Raw genomic sequence first — 12836 nt, 5'->3', positions numbered from 1 at the left:
GGTTAGCAGGGGAGGTAGGATTGGAGGAGTGTGGTGATTCTCATGGCATCTGAAGAGCACTGACTCCTCATGGGCTGGCTTTTTATGGGCTACGTGACGGAGAGACTATGCCATCAGCTTGAGTCCAAGTCCTCCAGACCGATCAAGTCTCAGAACAACAGTCTTCCTGCCTCTTAGGGGAAAACTGATCCAGTGTGTGTGGCTGGAACCCTTGTAGGTGTTACTTCTGCTACAGCAAGTGGGATCCCAAGTAAGCTAAAGATGGAAACAAAGGTCTAGTAGCTACCACACCATTCCTAGCAGCCCTCTGTGTTACCAAAGAGCTAGAAGCAAAATGGGTGCCCATCAATTGGGGAATGGCTGAAAAAGCCATGGTCTTTGAATGTGATGGCATATTATTCCATAGTCAGAAATGATGTGGATTTAGAGAAACATGGGAAGATTTATATGAGGGAGTGAAACAAGTAGAACCAAGAGGAAAACACAAAATGAGTACAACAATATAAGTGGAAAGATCGTTACAAGGAAGCTGAGTCATGAAAAAAAGAAGCAGGGAGAAGAAACCGTGGATAGCATGCCACCTTTTTCGTGGTAGAGAGGTAGAGGCTGCCCTGGACAGAATGCTGTATAAATTGTCAGATGAAATCACTGTAATCTTACTTTGTTGTTATTTTTCGCAAGGAAAAATGGGAAGAGGGGGAGGGGAAGGAAAGGACTATGACATAAAAACAAAAAAAGACATCAATACAATGTATTCTTTTTAAAGAGAAAAATTCTAAAAATAAAATGAAAGGGGATTGCTAAGGTTTGTTCCAGATGTAGAGTATGAAGAAGGTGGTGGAATGGAAGTTCAGAGAAGAAGTAATGTGATCATATGCCAAGCTCAGTGGCCTTTTTGAAAATTAAATTTTATTCTTTTAATTAACGAAAATAAGTTTTCTGTTCCTCCCACTTCTCTACCCCCACCATTATAAAAAGAAAGAAAGAAAGAAAGAAAGAAAGAAAGAAAGAAAGAAAGAAAGAAAAACAAAATTCTTGTAAACAAATACGCATAGCTGAGCAAAACAAATTCCCACGTTGGCTGTGTCCACAAAATCTACATCTCATTCTTCACCCTGAATCCATCTCCTCTCTGCTAGGAGGTGGCTTCATCACTGATTCTTTGAAATCCTGGTTGACCATTGCATTGATCAACATTCTTAAGTCTTTCAGAGTTGTTTTTGCAGTATAATTTGCTCTTCTGGTTCTGCTCACTTGGGTATGTATCAGTTCATGCAAGTTTTCTCAGGTTTCACTAAAGCCATCCATTTCATAATTTCGTATGGAACAATAGTGTTCTATTACATTCATATGCCATAATTTGTTCAGTTGATGGGAAACCTCTTAGTTTATAGCTCTTGGCTACCTCAAAAAAAGCTGCTATAAATAGTTTTGTAGAAAAGGGTCCTTTTCCTGTTTCTTTGATATCTTTGGGGTATGCCTAGTAGTGGCACTGCTGGGTCAGAGGATGTGCACAGTTTGGTGACTTTTGGGGCATAGTTCCAAGTTATTTTCCAAATGGATGGACCAGTTCACAGCTCCACCAATAGTGCATTAATGTGCCTTTTTTCCAACAGCCCCTCCAGCATCTGTCATTTTCCTTTTTTGCTGACTTTCCCAGTCTGATAGGTGTGCAATGGAACCTTCGGGTTGTTTTCATTCAAGTTTCTCTATTAGTGATTTGGGGGAATTTTTTCATATGGTTGGGGTTTTTTTTGTTGTTGTTGTTGTTTGTTTCTTCATTTTATTTTATTTTTAGTGTTTTTATTTTTTATTTATTTAGTATTTTATTTTTTCCCCAGTTACATGTAAAAACAATTTTTCACATTCATTTTTAAAGCTTTGAATTCCAAATTCTCTCCCTTCCTCCCCATCCTCCCTTATTGAGAAGTCAAACAATTTTATATAGGTTATACACGTGTAGTCATGCAAAACACTTCCATAATAGTAATGTTGTGAGAAAAAACAGACCAGAAAAACCTCAAGAAAAATAAAGTAAAAAAAAAAAGTATGCTTCAATCTGCATTCAAATACTGTAAGTGATGGATAGTATTTTTCGTGATGAGTCCTTCAGAATTATCTTGGATTATTGTATTGCTGAGAATAGCTAAGTCATTCATAGCTGATCATCTTACAATATTGCTGTTACTTTGTGTACAGTACATTTCACTTTGCATAAGCCCATGCAAGTCTTTCCAGGTTTCTCTGAGAGCATCCTGCTCATCATTTCTTTGTTTTGTTTTGTTTTGTTTTTGTTTTTTAGGCAATTGGGTTAAGTGACTTGCCCAGGGTCACACAGCTAGTAAGTGTCAAGTGTTTGTTCTGAGGCCGGATTTGAACTCAGGTCCTCCTGGCTTCAGGGCCAGTGCTCTATCCACTGTACCACTTAGCTGTCCCTTCATCATTTCTTGTAGTACAATAATATTCCATCACAATCACATACCACAATCAGCCATTCCCCAATTGATGGGCATCCTCTCAATTTCTAATTCTTTTCCTCCAGAAAAGAGCTGCTATAAATATTTTTGTACATGTAAGTCCTTTTCCTTTTTTTAAGAAAATTTCTTTTGGGATACAGACCTAATAGTGGTATTGCTAGATCAAAGGATGTACATGGTTTTATTGCCCTTTGGGCATAGTTCCAAATTGCTTTACAGAATGGTTGAATCAGTTCACAACTCCACCAATAGTGAATTAAAGCCTTATTTTCTCCACATCCCCTCCAACATTTGTCATTTACCTTTTCTGTCCTATTAGCCAATCTCATAGGTATGAGGTAGTACCTCAGAATTGTTTTAATTTGCATTTCTCTAATGAGTACATATGATTGTTGATAGCTTGGATTTCTTTCTTTGAAAACTGCCCTTTCATGTCCTTTGACTACTTTTTACTGTTTCCCAGAGAAAGAAAGTCGGGGTTCAGGTCATTAGCCCCTTGTTTATCTGCCAGCTGGCCCTGATTCTAGGGTTAAGTGTCCTTTGCATGCAGCTGAAGGAGCCCACATGCCCAAGTCCTCTTCCTGGACCTGCCTGAATTGTCCCTGTATTTTTAGCTCAAGCCCCCACCTCATCTCCAGAATGATGGCCTAGCTCTTAAAGGAGAGAAAGAGGGCATTAGAGAGAAGTAATGTAGGCAAACGGGCCTTTCTGTTCACAGTCTCAGGGGTAGAAGGAGTAGCCAGAGATTGAGCCTCTTCCACATGTCAGTCCTTTGAGTATCTCCAACACAGTTTTCCTTCCCCACTTCCTCTCACTTGTCTTTTCTCTGGGTAAGCATCCCAAATTCTTTCCTCTGCTCTCTGTGTGGCATGGTATCCAGCCACCCTCCTCTGGGTGCTGTCCGGCTTATAAATGTCCATCTCAAAGTATGGCATCTAGGACAGAAGATAGGCTTTAGATGTGGTTTGACCATGGGCACAGCATAGCAAAACCGTCACCTCCTTCTCTCTAGATACTTTGCTTCTATTAACAGCCTAAGATAGAGCCTCCTGGTTGACTCAGTGAACTTGGGGGGCCTACTCAGTTAGGTACAAGTTGGACAGGACTGTTCCTTCCTAAGAGAAGAGCTGGGAGAACAGGCCTGGTAGCTGTCTTCATGGATGGGAAGGGCTGTCATGTGGAGGAGGGGCTAGGCTTGTTGTGTTTGGCCCAGAGGCGGAACCCAGAGCCATAGGGAGAAGTTGAGTCAGGGAATAATTTTCTAACTCTAAAAGGAAAATGGGCTACCTTAAGGGGTGCTCCTGCTTGGAGGTCTTCTAGCGAAGGGTCAATGAATCCGCAGATTGTTATACTTAGAGGGGGATTCCTGTTTTTGGTACTTTATTACTCCACCTCCAAGTCTGGTTATTTTGATTGGCTGGCCCTAGGCCTAGAATTCTCTTTCGCCTCGTCTTTGCCTTCTCGACTTCTTCCAAGTTCCAACTTCAAGAAGCCTTTTCCCACCACCACCTCCCCCTCATGCTAGTGCCTTCTTTCTGTTGGTTATTGCCAATTTATTCTGTATATAGCTTGTTTATCTCCCCTGTGGCCCATTAGACTGGGAGCTCCCAGAGGGCAGGGGCTATTTATTCATTTGTTTGGCTCTCTATGGCTCATTTTTAAACCCAAATGTAAGATTTTATTCGACAATCTGATAGTTATCAGTTCCTGGAGGGGCTTTTATATGGAGGGAGCTTGCTAGCTGTTTTCTGTCTCCACTGAATAGGCAAAGGGGTGAAATTTGGGCAAGAAAGATTGAGGTTAGCCAGACAGAAGAGTGTTGGGGTGAACCATTTGCACATGTTAGAGGGAAAGTGCAGCATTTTTTTTGGGGGGGGTAAGGGTTATATAACAGGAGAACCACCCTCTTCAGGCATGTTAGTAGAGGAACAGCTTTTTCTAGAAGGTCCTAATCAGAGTTGTGCTGGTAAATGTTTAACAACCAGCTCTCTGTGTGTGTGTGTGTGTGTGTGCGCGCGTGTGTGTGAAGTTTCATCTGCATTATTCACATTTTCCCCACCACTTTCTTAAGTGTAGATACTCGACAGAACAGTCAAGCCCGGATGGACACCATGCCGATTTCGACGTGTAACTGTCTGCACTGAAAATTTAACAATGAGCTCCATCACACCATTCTGTGATTCAATAGTCATTGATGTTTAGATTCCTAGAATTTCAAAGAAACAGTTTCATTAAATTTTTTTTTTTACTGATAGCTTCTTTTACTTCACCTTTATTTCCAACTATATCAGCAGGAACACTTGTTTTATTTTAGTCTTCATTTGTAGCAAGAGCAAAAGAATTCTGGGTTTTGGGTCAGATGACCTGGGTTCAGATCTTAATTTCTTGCTACTTTTGTGACTTTGCAAGTCAGTTCATCTCTCCAAGCGTCAGTTTCCTCCACTGTCCATTGAGGGGCCTCCCAGTTCCTTTCCAGCACTGGCTAGATCTGTGACCAGCAATTGGGAGATTTGGCTTCCAGCCATGTGTGACTATGGAAAAGCCTCTGGTTTAGGCCTCAGGTTCCTTGCCTAATACGAGTACCTAATAAAGTACCTAAGAGATACTCTAGGACTCTAGGCTCCTTCTCTCTCGTTCTGGTAATCCACATGCTAAGAGCTAGAAGGGACTTTAGAACATAAGCCATAGAATGTTGTTGTTGTTTTAAAAATGTTTTTCTTTATTTTCTCTCAATTGCATGTGATAATAATTTTTAACATTCATTTTAAAAAATTTTTGTTTATTCTAAGCTCCAAGCTCAGACGTTCTGTGTTCTAAAGTCCTTTCAAGCATTGGCATTCTATGTTCTAAAGGCCCTTCCATCTTGGATATTCTACATCCTAAAGTCCCTCTCAGCTCTGCCAGTTTATGATCTTCATCTGAAACTCTGGGCACTGTCTCTGGATCTGGGCATCCCTGGGCAATCTTTTTTGGTGAAAGGTTTTGTGACGCTTATTTACCATTCATGGAAGTAAATACATGTGCGCGCACACACATATCCTTATATGCTCTGATACCCACACCATCTAACAGTAGGCCAGCCTCGAGGAATGATTTCCTTCCTGTTGATTCCATCTGCAAAGGCCTCTACTTTGGAAGCTCAATGAATGAATGAATGACAAGAAAGGAAGGAAGGAAGGAAGAATGGAAGCATTTTATTAAATACATTGAAAGAAAAGAAAGAATTTATTAAATATATGGAAGGAAAGAAAGGAATAAATAATTTTATTAAATACTTATAATGTTCCAAGTATGGTGCTAAGTCTGGGGATAGAAATATTATTTTAAAAAAAGCAATCCAGGCTAACCACAAAACCTTCCCGGGCCTGTCCAAGCATCCTCCATCCATCCTAGAGATCACATCTGTCTGTGACCTCTGCCTCAATGTCTCTGTTACTCTTTTCCGATCCATTTCCTGACCTTGTCCTCCTCCCACCCCCATCCCCTCCCCAACACCTCCCCCCTCCGTGGCTGCTGCCCGACTTCTCAGAAATACTGTCTTGTCTTGTCTGTTAGTCCTGGCTGCCAAGATCCCATCCTGGATTTCCTTTGGAGGGAGGGTATGGAAGAGAACGTTCTTCCGGTCTTGGAAAAAGTGATCCCTTCTCTCTGGGAGGCCACGCCTGACCCACCAGAAGGGCCTTGACCTTGGCAGTGGTGGGGCCATCATAGCAAGACTAGGTTCTGGGGGTGGGGAGGAGAGGAAAGGAAATGCTTTGGGATGGATAGGGCCTCCATCCCCAGGGGGGATGTGTGGCCAGCAGGGGAGAAGCAATCTTCTGGCTCAGGGTTCCACAGCCAGGGCCAGCTAAGGAGACCAGAGATACATACATACATATAATAATAGTGGACAATATATGGTTGTATATGTAATCAAAGGTTAATTTCTGCTGTTTTAACTAAATGCTGGGGGGAAAAAAAAAAAGAAATCACCATGGTCTGGGGTGGGCAGGAAACACTGCCTAGGGTGGATAGGGTTTGAGCAGGGCCTTGGAGGATGGGGAAAATTTGAAGGGTGGGGTGGGAATGGGGATGGGACTGTATCCCCAGACCAAAGGTATAGCCATGATCATGATATATATGGTAGACAGTAAAATCAGCCTGACGGGAGGGAGGGAGAGAGATGGGGCGGTGGGGAAGGAGTCATGCATGGGAGATAAAGTTGGACCCAATTAGAGAAGTCTCTGAAAGACTTGGGAAAGAGCTGAAAGTTGATTCCCTAGGCAATAGGGAGCCATTGATAGTTTTGGAGCAAAGGGAGTGGTAAAGAGAGTTTTATCTAAGGTCCCAGACCTTAGATAAAACAGGTAATTAGATATTGTGAGGGCTACATCCACTTCCATCTGTTCTCAGCTTTCCTGGATTCCTAGTGACCTTGGAAGAAGGATCTTGATCAGAGCTCAGATACAGTCTCATATGGTCCAAATGATTATTAGGGGTCCAGCTTTCCTCCCCCCTCCCCCCAATCCTCTCTATCCTTACCTCATTGGTCAACATCATAGACATTGGCCTGAAATAGGAGAAACTAGGAGAAATCCAATGCTAGAGTATTTTCCATTCCTGGTTGGTTTGTTTGTTTGTTTTTAACTACTTGCTTATTGGGTAATTTTATTTTTAAAGAGGTCGGACCTGTGGGTGATCCTACTGTCCATGCCTGTTTTGCTATCTGCTTCACTACAGGGAAGTGTATGAGGGAAAGGACATGGGCTTTGTAGCCAGAGGTCCTGGGTTCAAATTCTGCTGCTGCCTGTATGACCTTTAGCAAGTCATTTCTCCTCCCTGGGCCTCAGTTTCCCTAATCTGTAAAATGAGGGGATTAGACTAGATGGAGGAAACTGAGGCCAAGGAAGGTGAGGTTGCCCATAGGGTCATAGCTCTAGAGCCGGAAGAGACCAAGTGTTCATTTTATAGAGGGGGTCCTTTCAGAGGCCCAGGCCTAAGAAGATCACATGGGCATTCAGTGACAGAGTCAGGATTTGAATCTTGTTCCTGCCTCTTTCTGTGTGCTTGAATTTGTCCTCTCAGCTCACCTGCTGAAGGGGCAGAGGCTTGACCATCCCTCCCTCCCCCCAACACTGGCTTTCTTTTTTTCTCTCTTTCAGAAATTGAGGCTAAGAAGGCTTGTGACTGGCTGCGTGCAGCGGGTTTTCCCCAGTATGCCCAGCTCTATGAAGGTAAAGGCACCTTTGAGGGCCCACTGGAGACCACCTCCCCTCTGGCCCTGATTTTCCTGTGCTTGTGTGCAAGGGGGCACAAAGCTCAGGCAGGAAGCTGAGGGGCCAGCATCTGGGGGATGGGTGCCAGCTTGGACCACATTAGAAAGTGGCCTGAGAAGTCCCATCTCATATGCAACTATGACCGTGGAAGGCTGAGGTAGGTGACATGAGGCTCTCTACCATCCCCTGTGTGAAGGGCTGGAGGCCTGGAGCCTAGCTGGCTGACTCTGGAACTTGGACAGGCTAAGGGCCCAGGCCACTAAGCTCCCATGCTCCAGATGTGGTGACATCTGGGACCAAGGCCTGATCTCTCACCTGTGCTTCTGGGGCCAAGGGGAAGCCCAGGACACAAGAGGGTTCCCTCCCCACAGAGCCTCCAAGAGGCAAGGGAGCTGACAGACCCATGGCCCAGCTTGGCCCAGTTTCACATTCCCATCCTGAAATTCCTTAAGGAATTCCTAGAAAAGTAAGCAGACACCAGGGACTGTTTGTCTGAAGGGTTCACTGACCATGTCGGGGTCTTTCAATACAGGCAGTCTATGTTCTGGGATCCTCCCCTCCCCAGGCTCTGACACTGTCTCCGTTCTGGGATCCCCCTAGGCTCTGACACGGTCTACTTTCTGGGATCCCTCCCTCCCAGGATCTTGCAGAGCCTGCTTTCTGTGCTTCCCCTCTGCCCCCAAACTGGTCCTGAAAGTTTTGTGGTTCTCACTGTGGCTCTTCTTTCCCCAGATTCCCTTTTCCCCCTGGATATCACCTCTGTGAAGAAGGACCATGGCTTTCTGGACCAGGATTCCCTGCGTGCCCTCTGCCGGTAAGGGTAGCTGGAGAAAAGGCCCCAATTTTCATTCTGAGCTGAGGGGTGCTGAGGGTGTCAGTGCCAACAAAGAGGGGTTGGCATCAGAGAGGGGCCAGGTGGATGAGTCCTCGTCTTCTTCACTCCTCCTTTGTAGGAGACTGATGACCCTGAACGCCTGCGCCTCGATGAAACTGGAGGTTCGCAGTCAGCACAAACCGGTGAGGCAGGGCCCCCGACAGGGCCCACGGGGAAGGTGGGGAGTGCCTAGCAAATGTGCTGCTTGGGAATCCTGGTTGGGTAGGGGGGCCCGGGGAGGTATGGGAGGCAGCTCCCTTCTGCAGGTAGCTGGGCAGCCTCTTTGAATGGGCCAGGGCTAGGAGGATCTCAGGGGAAGAGACTGGTGAGCTCCATTGTTGGCCCTTGTGAGCAGATCATTGAGTTGAGCCTTCTCAACTCATTTTCCAGAGGAGGAGACTGACCCCTACAGGGGAAGGGACTTGTCCAAGGTTATGCTGCCAGTTTTCAATCAACAACATTCATTGAGTGCCTGCTGGCTGCCAGGCACTATGCGTCAGACCTAAAGCACCCAGGCCTTCTGACTTCCACTGCTTTTTCCAGTAAAACCCAAGAGAGTGACTCCTTTATTCAGGGGGGTCTTGCCTCCCAGACAAGTGATTTCCCAAGTTAGACTTTGGAGATGGCAGAGGTGGCCTTGTCCCCAAGCTGGACCACTGGGCCAACTCCTGGGACCCTCTGCCCCTGGCTGGCTGAGGTGCTGTGAGTTAGCCCTGTTTTAGTCTGTCCCTTCTTCTAGAGGTTTGTGAGGTCATGAAGAGGGCTTGGGGTCTTGGCCCCGAACTCCCTGGGAGATGGGGGAGGGCTGGTGGGGCTGGGTTTGACCTATGAGGCCCGTAGGCCTGGGTCTCCTCTGACTCTTGGGAGTCTTGTGCAGAATGAAGACCCGGAGGAGGAAGACTTGTGTGCCATCAGCAACAACTGGGCCTTTCAACGGGAGAGTCGGCGGTGGTCCCGCCTGGGCTCCCCAGACCTGGGGGTCTCCCCTGGAGCAGGCCTGTGGGCGGCTTCCAGCCACGAGAGCATACTCACCAACATCAGTGCCACATCCCAGACCAGCCAGGCTGGGAACATGGCTCGGGACACACTGGCTATCATGGTGTCTCCCCCACCAGAGCCCCCAGACCAGGCTGTGGCCCAGCTTGAGTTGCCCACTTGGGCCCCCAGCCCCAGCTCCTTCCTTGGTCTGCCCCAAGACATGGATGGCCCCCCAGATAAGCCCAGGAAGCGCCGTACCCGAAGCTTTCTCCGGCACCTTGACTCTCTTCGGAGGAGGGAGAAGCCGGGAAGCCCTGAGGCCAGGCCAGCCTTGGGGGAGCCGAGTACTCCCGCCAAGGCCGCTGCCCCTGAGAAGCTTGGGAAGGCTTTCTCTTTCCACAGCCGCCGAAGCTTCCTCTCGGCTGGCTTCTATTCCTCCAAGATCCAGGATCCAGACGCAGAGGCTGAGGGGGCTAGGGCTCAGGGCTCAGGGCCCCCACAAGAGTCAAGATGGCAGCAACGGCAGCAGGGTCGCTGGCAGGCCTGCTTGGTGCATGTGCCAGGTGACCACAAGCCAGGCACCTTCCCCCGGTCTCTGTCCATTGAGAGCCTGTGCCCCAAAGAGGGGCACCGCCTAGTGGACTGGCAGAAGCCGGGGAGCTGGGGTCCAGAGAAACGGCGGGGCTCCTGCAGCTCGATGGACAGCCGCCTCAGTGTCTATGACAACATGCCCGAGCTGATGGGCAATGGGGAGGAGCCGAGAGACTCTGAGCCGGAGGCCAACTGTGCCCAACTTGATGACATCCTACAGGACATGTGGGGCCTACAGAAACACGTGGAGCTCTGGTCCCAGGCTGTGTGCCCAGACATGGGACAGCCTAGACAGGAAGAGGAGGACGAAGAAGAAGAAGAGGAGGAGGACACAGATTCAGTTGGAGAGCAGGCCTTCCCCTTTGGCCTGCACCTGGAGGAGGAGCACTCCATGTCTGACATGGGTACTTCTGCCAGTGACTTCGACAGTACTGGAAACTCCCTGAATGAAACTGAAGAAACTGAAATACGAGAACGCCGGGACTCGGGTGTGGGAGCCTCACTAACTAGGCCCTGCAGGTGTGTTACGCGAGGAACCATGGGGACTGAGTATCACAAGGTGTCAGAACCCAGAATGTCAGAGCTGGGAGCTTAGAACAGGGAATGTCAGAGTTGAGAGGGGCCTTAGAACAGGGAATGTCAGAGCTGGGAGGGGCCTTAGAACAGAGAAAATCAGAGCTGGAAGGGGCCTTAGAACACAGAATGTCAGAGCTGGGAGGGGCCTTAGAACACAGAATGTCAGAGCTGGGAGGGGCCTTAGAACAGAGAATGTGAGAGCTGGGAGGGGCCTTAGAACTCAGAATGTCAGAGCTAGGAGGGCCCTTAGTACACAGAATGTTAGAGCTGGGAGGGACCTTAGAACACAGGTCAGGGCTGAAGATCAGGGAATGTCATGTCAGAAGAGGAAGCCCTAATATCGTCCACTCCTCTTATTTTATGGATGTGAGAACTGGTGCCTTGGTTCTCTTAGCCAAACATTAGGGCCCTAGAGGGGGTAAGCTATCACCCTGGGCACAGGAAGTCGGGGGACCTCCAAACCCTCTTCTGACCTCCCCCTTCCTCCCTTTACCCCCACCCATAGCCAGAGATTCCCATTCCCATGAAGACTTCCTTCTTCTAGTACTTTGTTGAAGGGTCGGGGCAGGGGGAGTCAGATGGGATATCCCAAAGTGTCTTGCCTTTCTCACACACTCCAGGGGGGCCCAAGCTGGTACCAAATGAATAGCCACTGAACAGTGGACTCTGGTGCCCTCTAGTGGCCTCAGCCAGAGATGCCTCTGCAGGCTCACTGAATTTTTAATGACATTGGCCAAGGGAAGTTGGGATGGGAGCTGGGGGAAGACTTTTGAGCCTAACTTTCCAAACCTTGGGAATCTGGGCTTGGGAATTGAAAGTGGAGAGCAAATAATGAGTCTATAGCACCTTTACATTGTTGGAAGGTAGAGGTTTAGCCAAGTTTCTGCTTGGTAGATGGGAGGCAGCAGTACAAGAAATAACACTGAATCTGGAGTCCAAGGACCTTCATTAGAATCCCAGCTTTACCACTTATCACCTGTAAGACCTTGGGTGACTTACTTTCCCTTGCTTGGACTCAGTTTCCTCTTCTGTAAAATGAGAGGATTAGACTTAAAAGGCCCCTGGCGTTTCCAGCTCAACATCTAGGATCTAACTTGAACACTGTAGATGGGTCATTAAGGGAGGTGGCATTGACCTTTGACCTCAGGGATGACAAACCACCTTGCCTAGCCGCTTCTTCAGTGGCCCCATCAGAGCCAATATCCTGGATTAGAAAGGACCACCAGATGACCCCAGGGGACATTCAGGTATCATGTGCGAGGCACCCCTGCCTTGAGGGTGCTCACAGTCTAAGAGGGGAATGCCATGTGAGCATGGTACAAATGGGACGGGCACCATTGGAGAGGAATCCAGGCGGGTAGCACCCACCTCCACGCCTGAGCCCTGCTTTTCTCTCTCCCTGCCAGGAAACTCCGCTGGCACAGCTTCCAGAACTCCCACCGGCCCAGCCTCAACTCGGCCTCCCTCGAGCTCAACCGCCAGTCTGTGGCTCAGCTCAACCTCCTTCACAAGGGTTCCCTTCTACGGCTCACAGCCTTAATGGAGAAATACTCTGTGCCCCACAAGCAGACCTGGGCCTGGTGAGCCTCCGGGAGGAGCCCCCAGAATACTGGGTGCAGGGGTACAGGGCCGCCAGGGAGGCGTTTCAGGAAGGTGCACTCCTGGGGAAGAAAGTGGGGCCAACACACGTGTACGTGTCTTTTATGTGGGCAAAATGGGTAAAAGACATGTGTAAATGCGTGACTGAAGTGGTGTTAGCCGCAGGGCGCTGGACTTTTCTCTCAGTTATAGGCAGGTAGCTCCTGCAGATACCAGGCCTCGGCTTTGCCTGACCTCTGAGTGTGGCCTCCCTCCCCTGACAGGTCAGTCCCTAAGTTCATGAAAAGGAGCAAAACTCCCAGCTACCAGGGCAAAAGCGTCTTTGGAGTGCCCCTCCTGGTCCACATGCAGAGGACAGGCCAGCCTCTGCCTCAGAGCATCCAGCAGGCCATGCGTTATCTCCGTAGCCAGTGCCTGGACCAGGTGAGACCTTGGCCCCAGACCCATCTCAGGGTTGTTTCTAAGGCTGAGTTTCCATCGAGTTAC

The 12836-nt window shown here is 48.1% G+C and overlaps 1 protein-coding gene across 3 annotated transcripts in view; it reads left to right on the top strand.

Annotated features, from left to right (window-relative positions):
* The window catches only part of STARD8 (StAR related lipid transfer domain containing 8), an 80997-nt gene that overhangs the window by 60195 nt on the left and 7966 nt on the right, over positions 1-12836 (top strand). For all 3 annotated transcript variants that reach the window (XM_020967249.2, XM_020967250.2, XM_020967251.2), the window contains exons 2-7: positions 7619-7690; positions 8465-8546; positions 8686-8749; positions 9484-10694; positions 12158-12331; positions 12614-12773. In XM_020967249.2, coding sequence (XP_020822908.1) covers positions 7619-7690; positions 8465-8546; positions 8686-8749; positions 9484-10694; positions 12158-12331; positions 12614-12773 — 1763 coding nt within the window. The remainder of the gene's footprint in view (positions 1-7618; positions 7691-8464; positions 8547-8685; positions 8750-9483; positions 10695-12157; positions 12332-12613; positions 12774-12836) is intronic.

This window comes from Phascolarctos cinereus, unplaced genomic scaffold (genome assembly GCF_003287225.1).
Source record: "Phascolarctos cinereus isolate Bilbo 61053 unplaced genomic scaffold, phaCin_HiC Scaffold_8;HRSCAF=390, whole genome shotgun sequence".
In the NCBI taxonomy this organism is placed as follows: Eukaryota; Metazoa; Chordata; class Mammalia; order Diprotodontia; family Phascolarctidae; genus Phascolarctos; species Phascolarctos cinereus.
The sequence above is the reverse complement of the archived record's forward strand: the minus strand, read 5'-3'. Positions and strand labels throughout refer to the sequence as shown.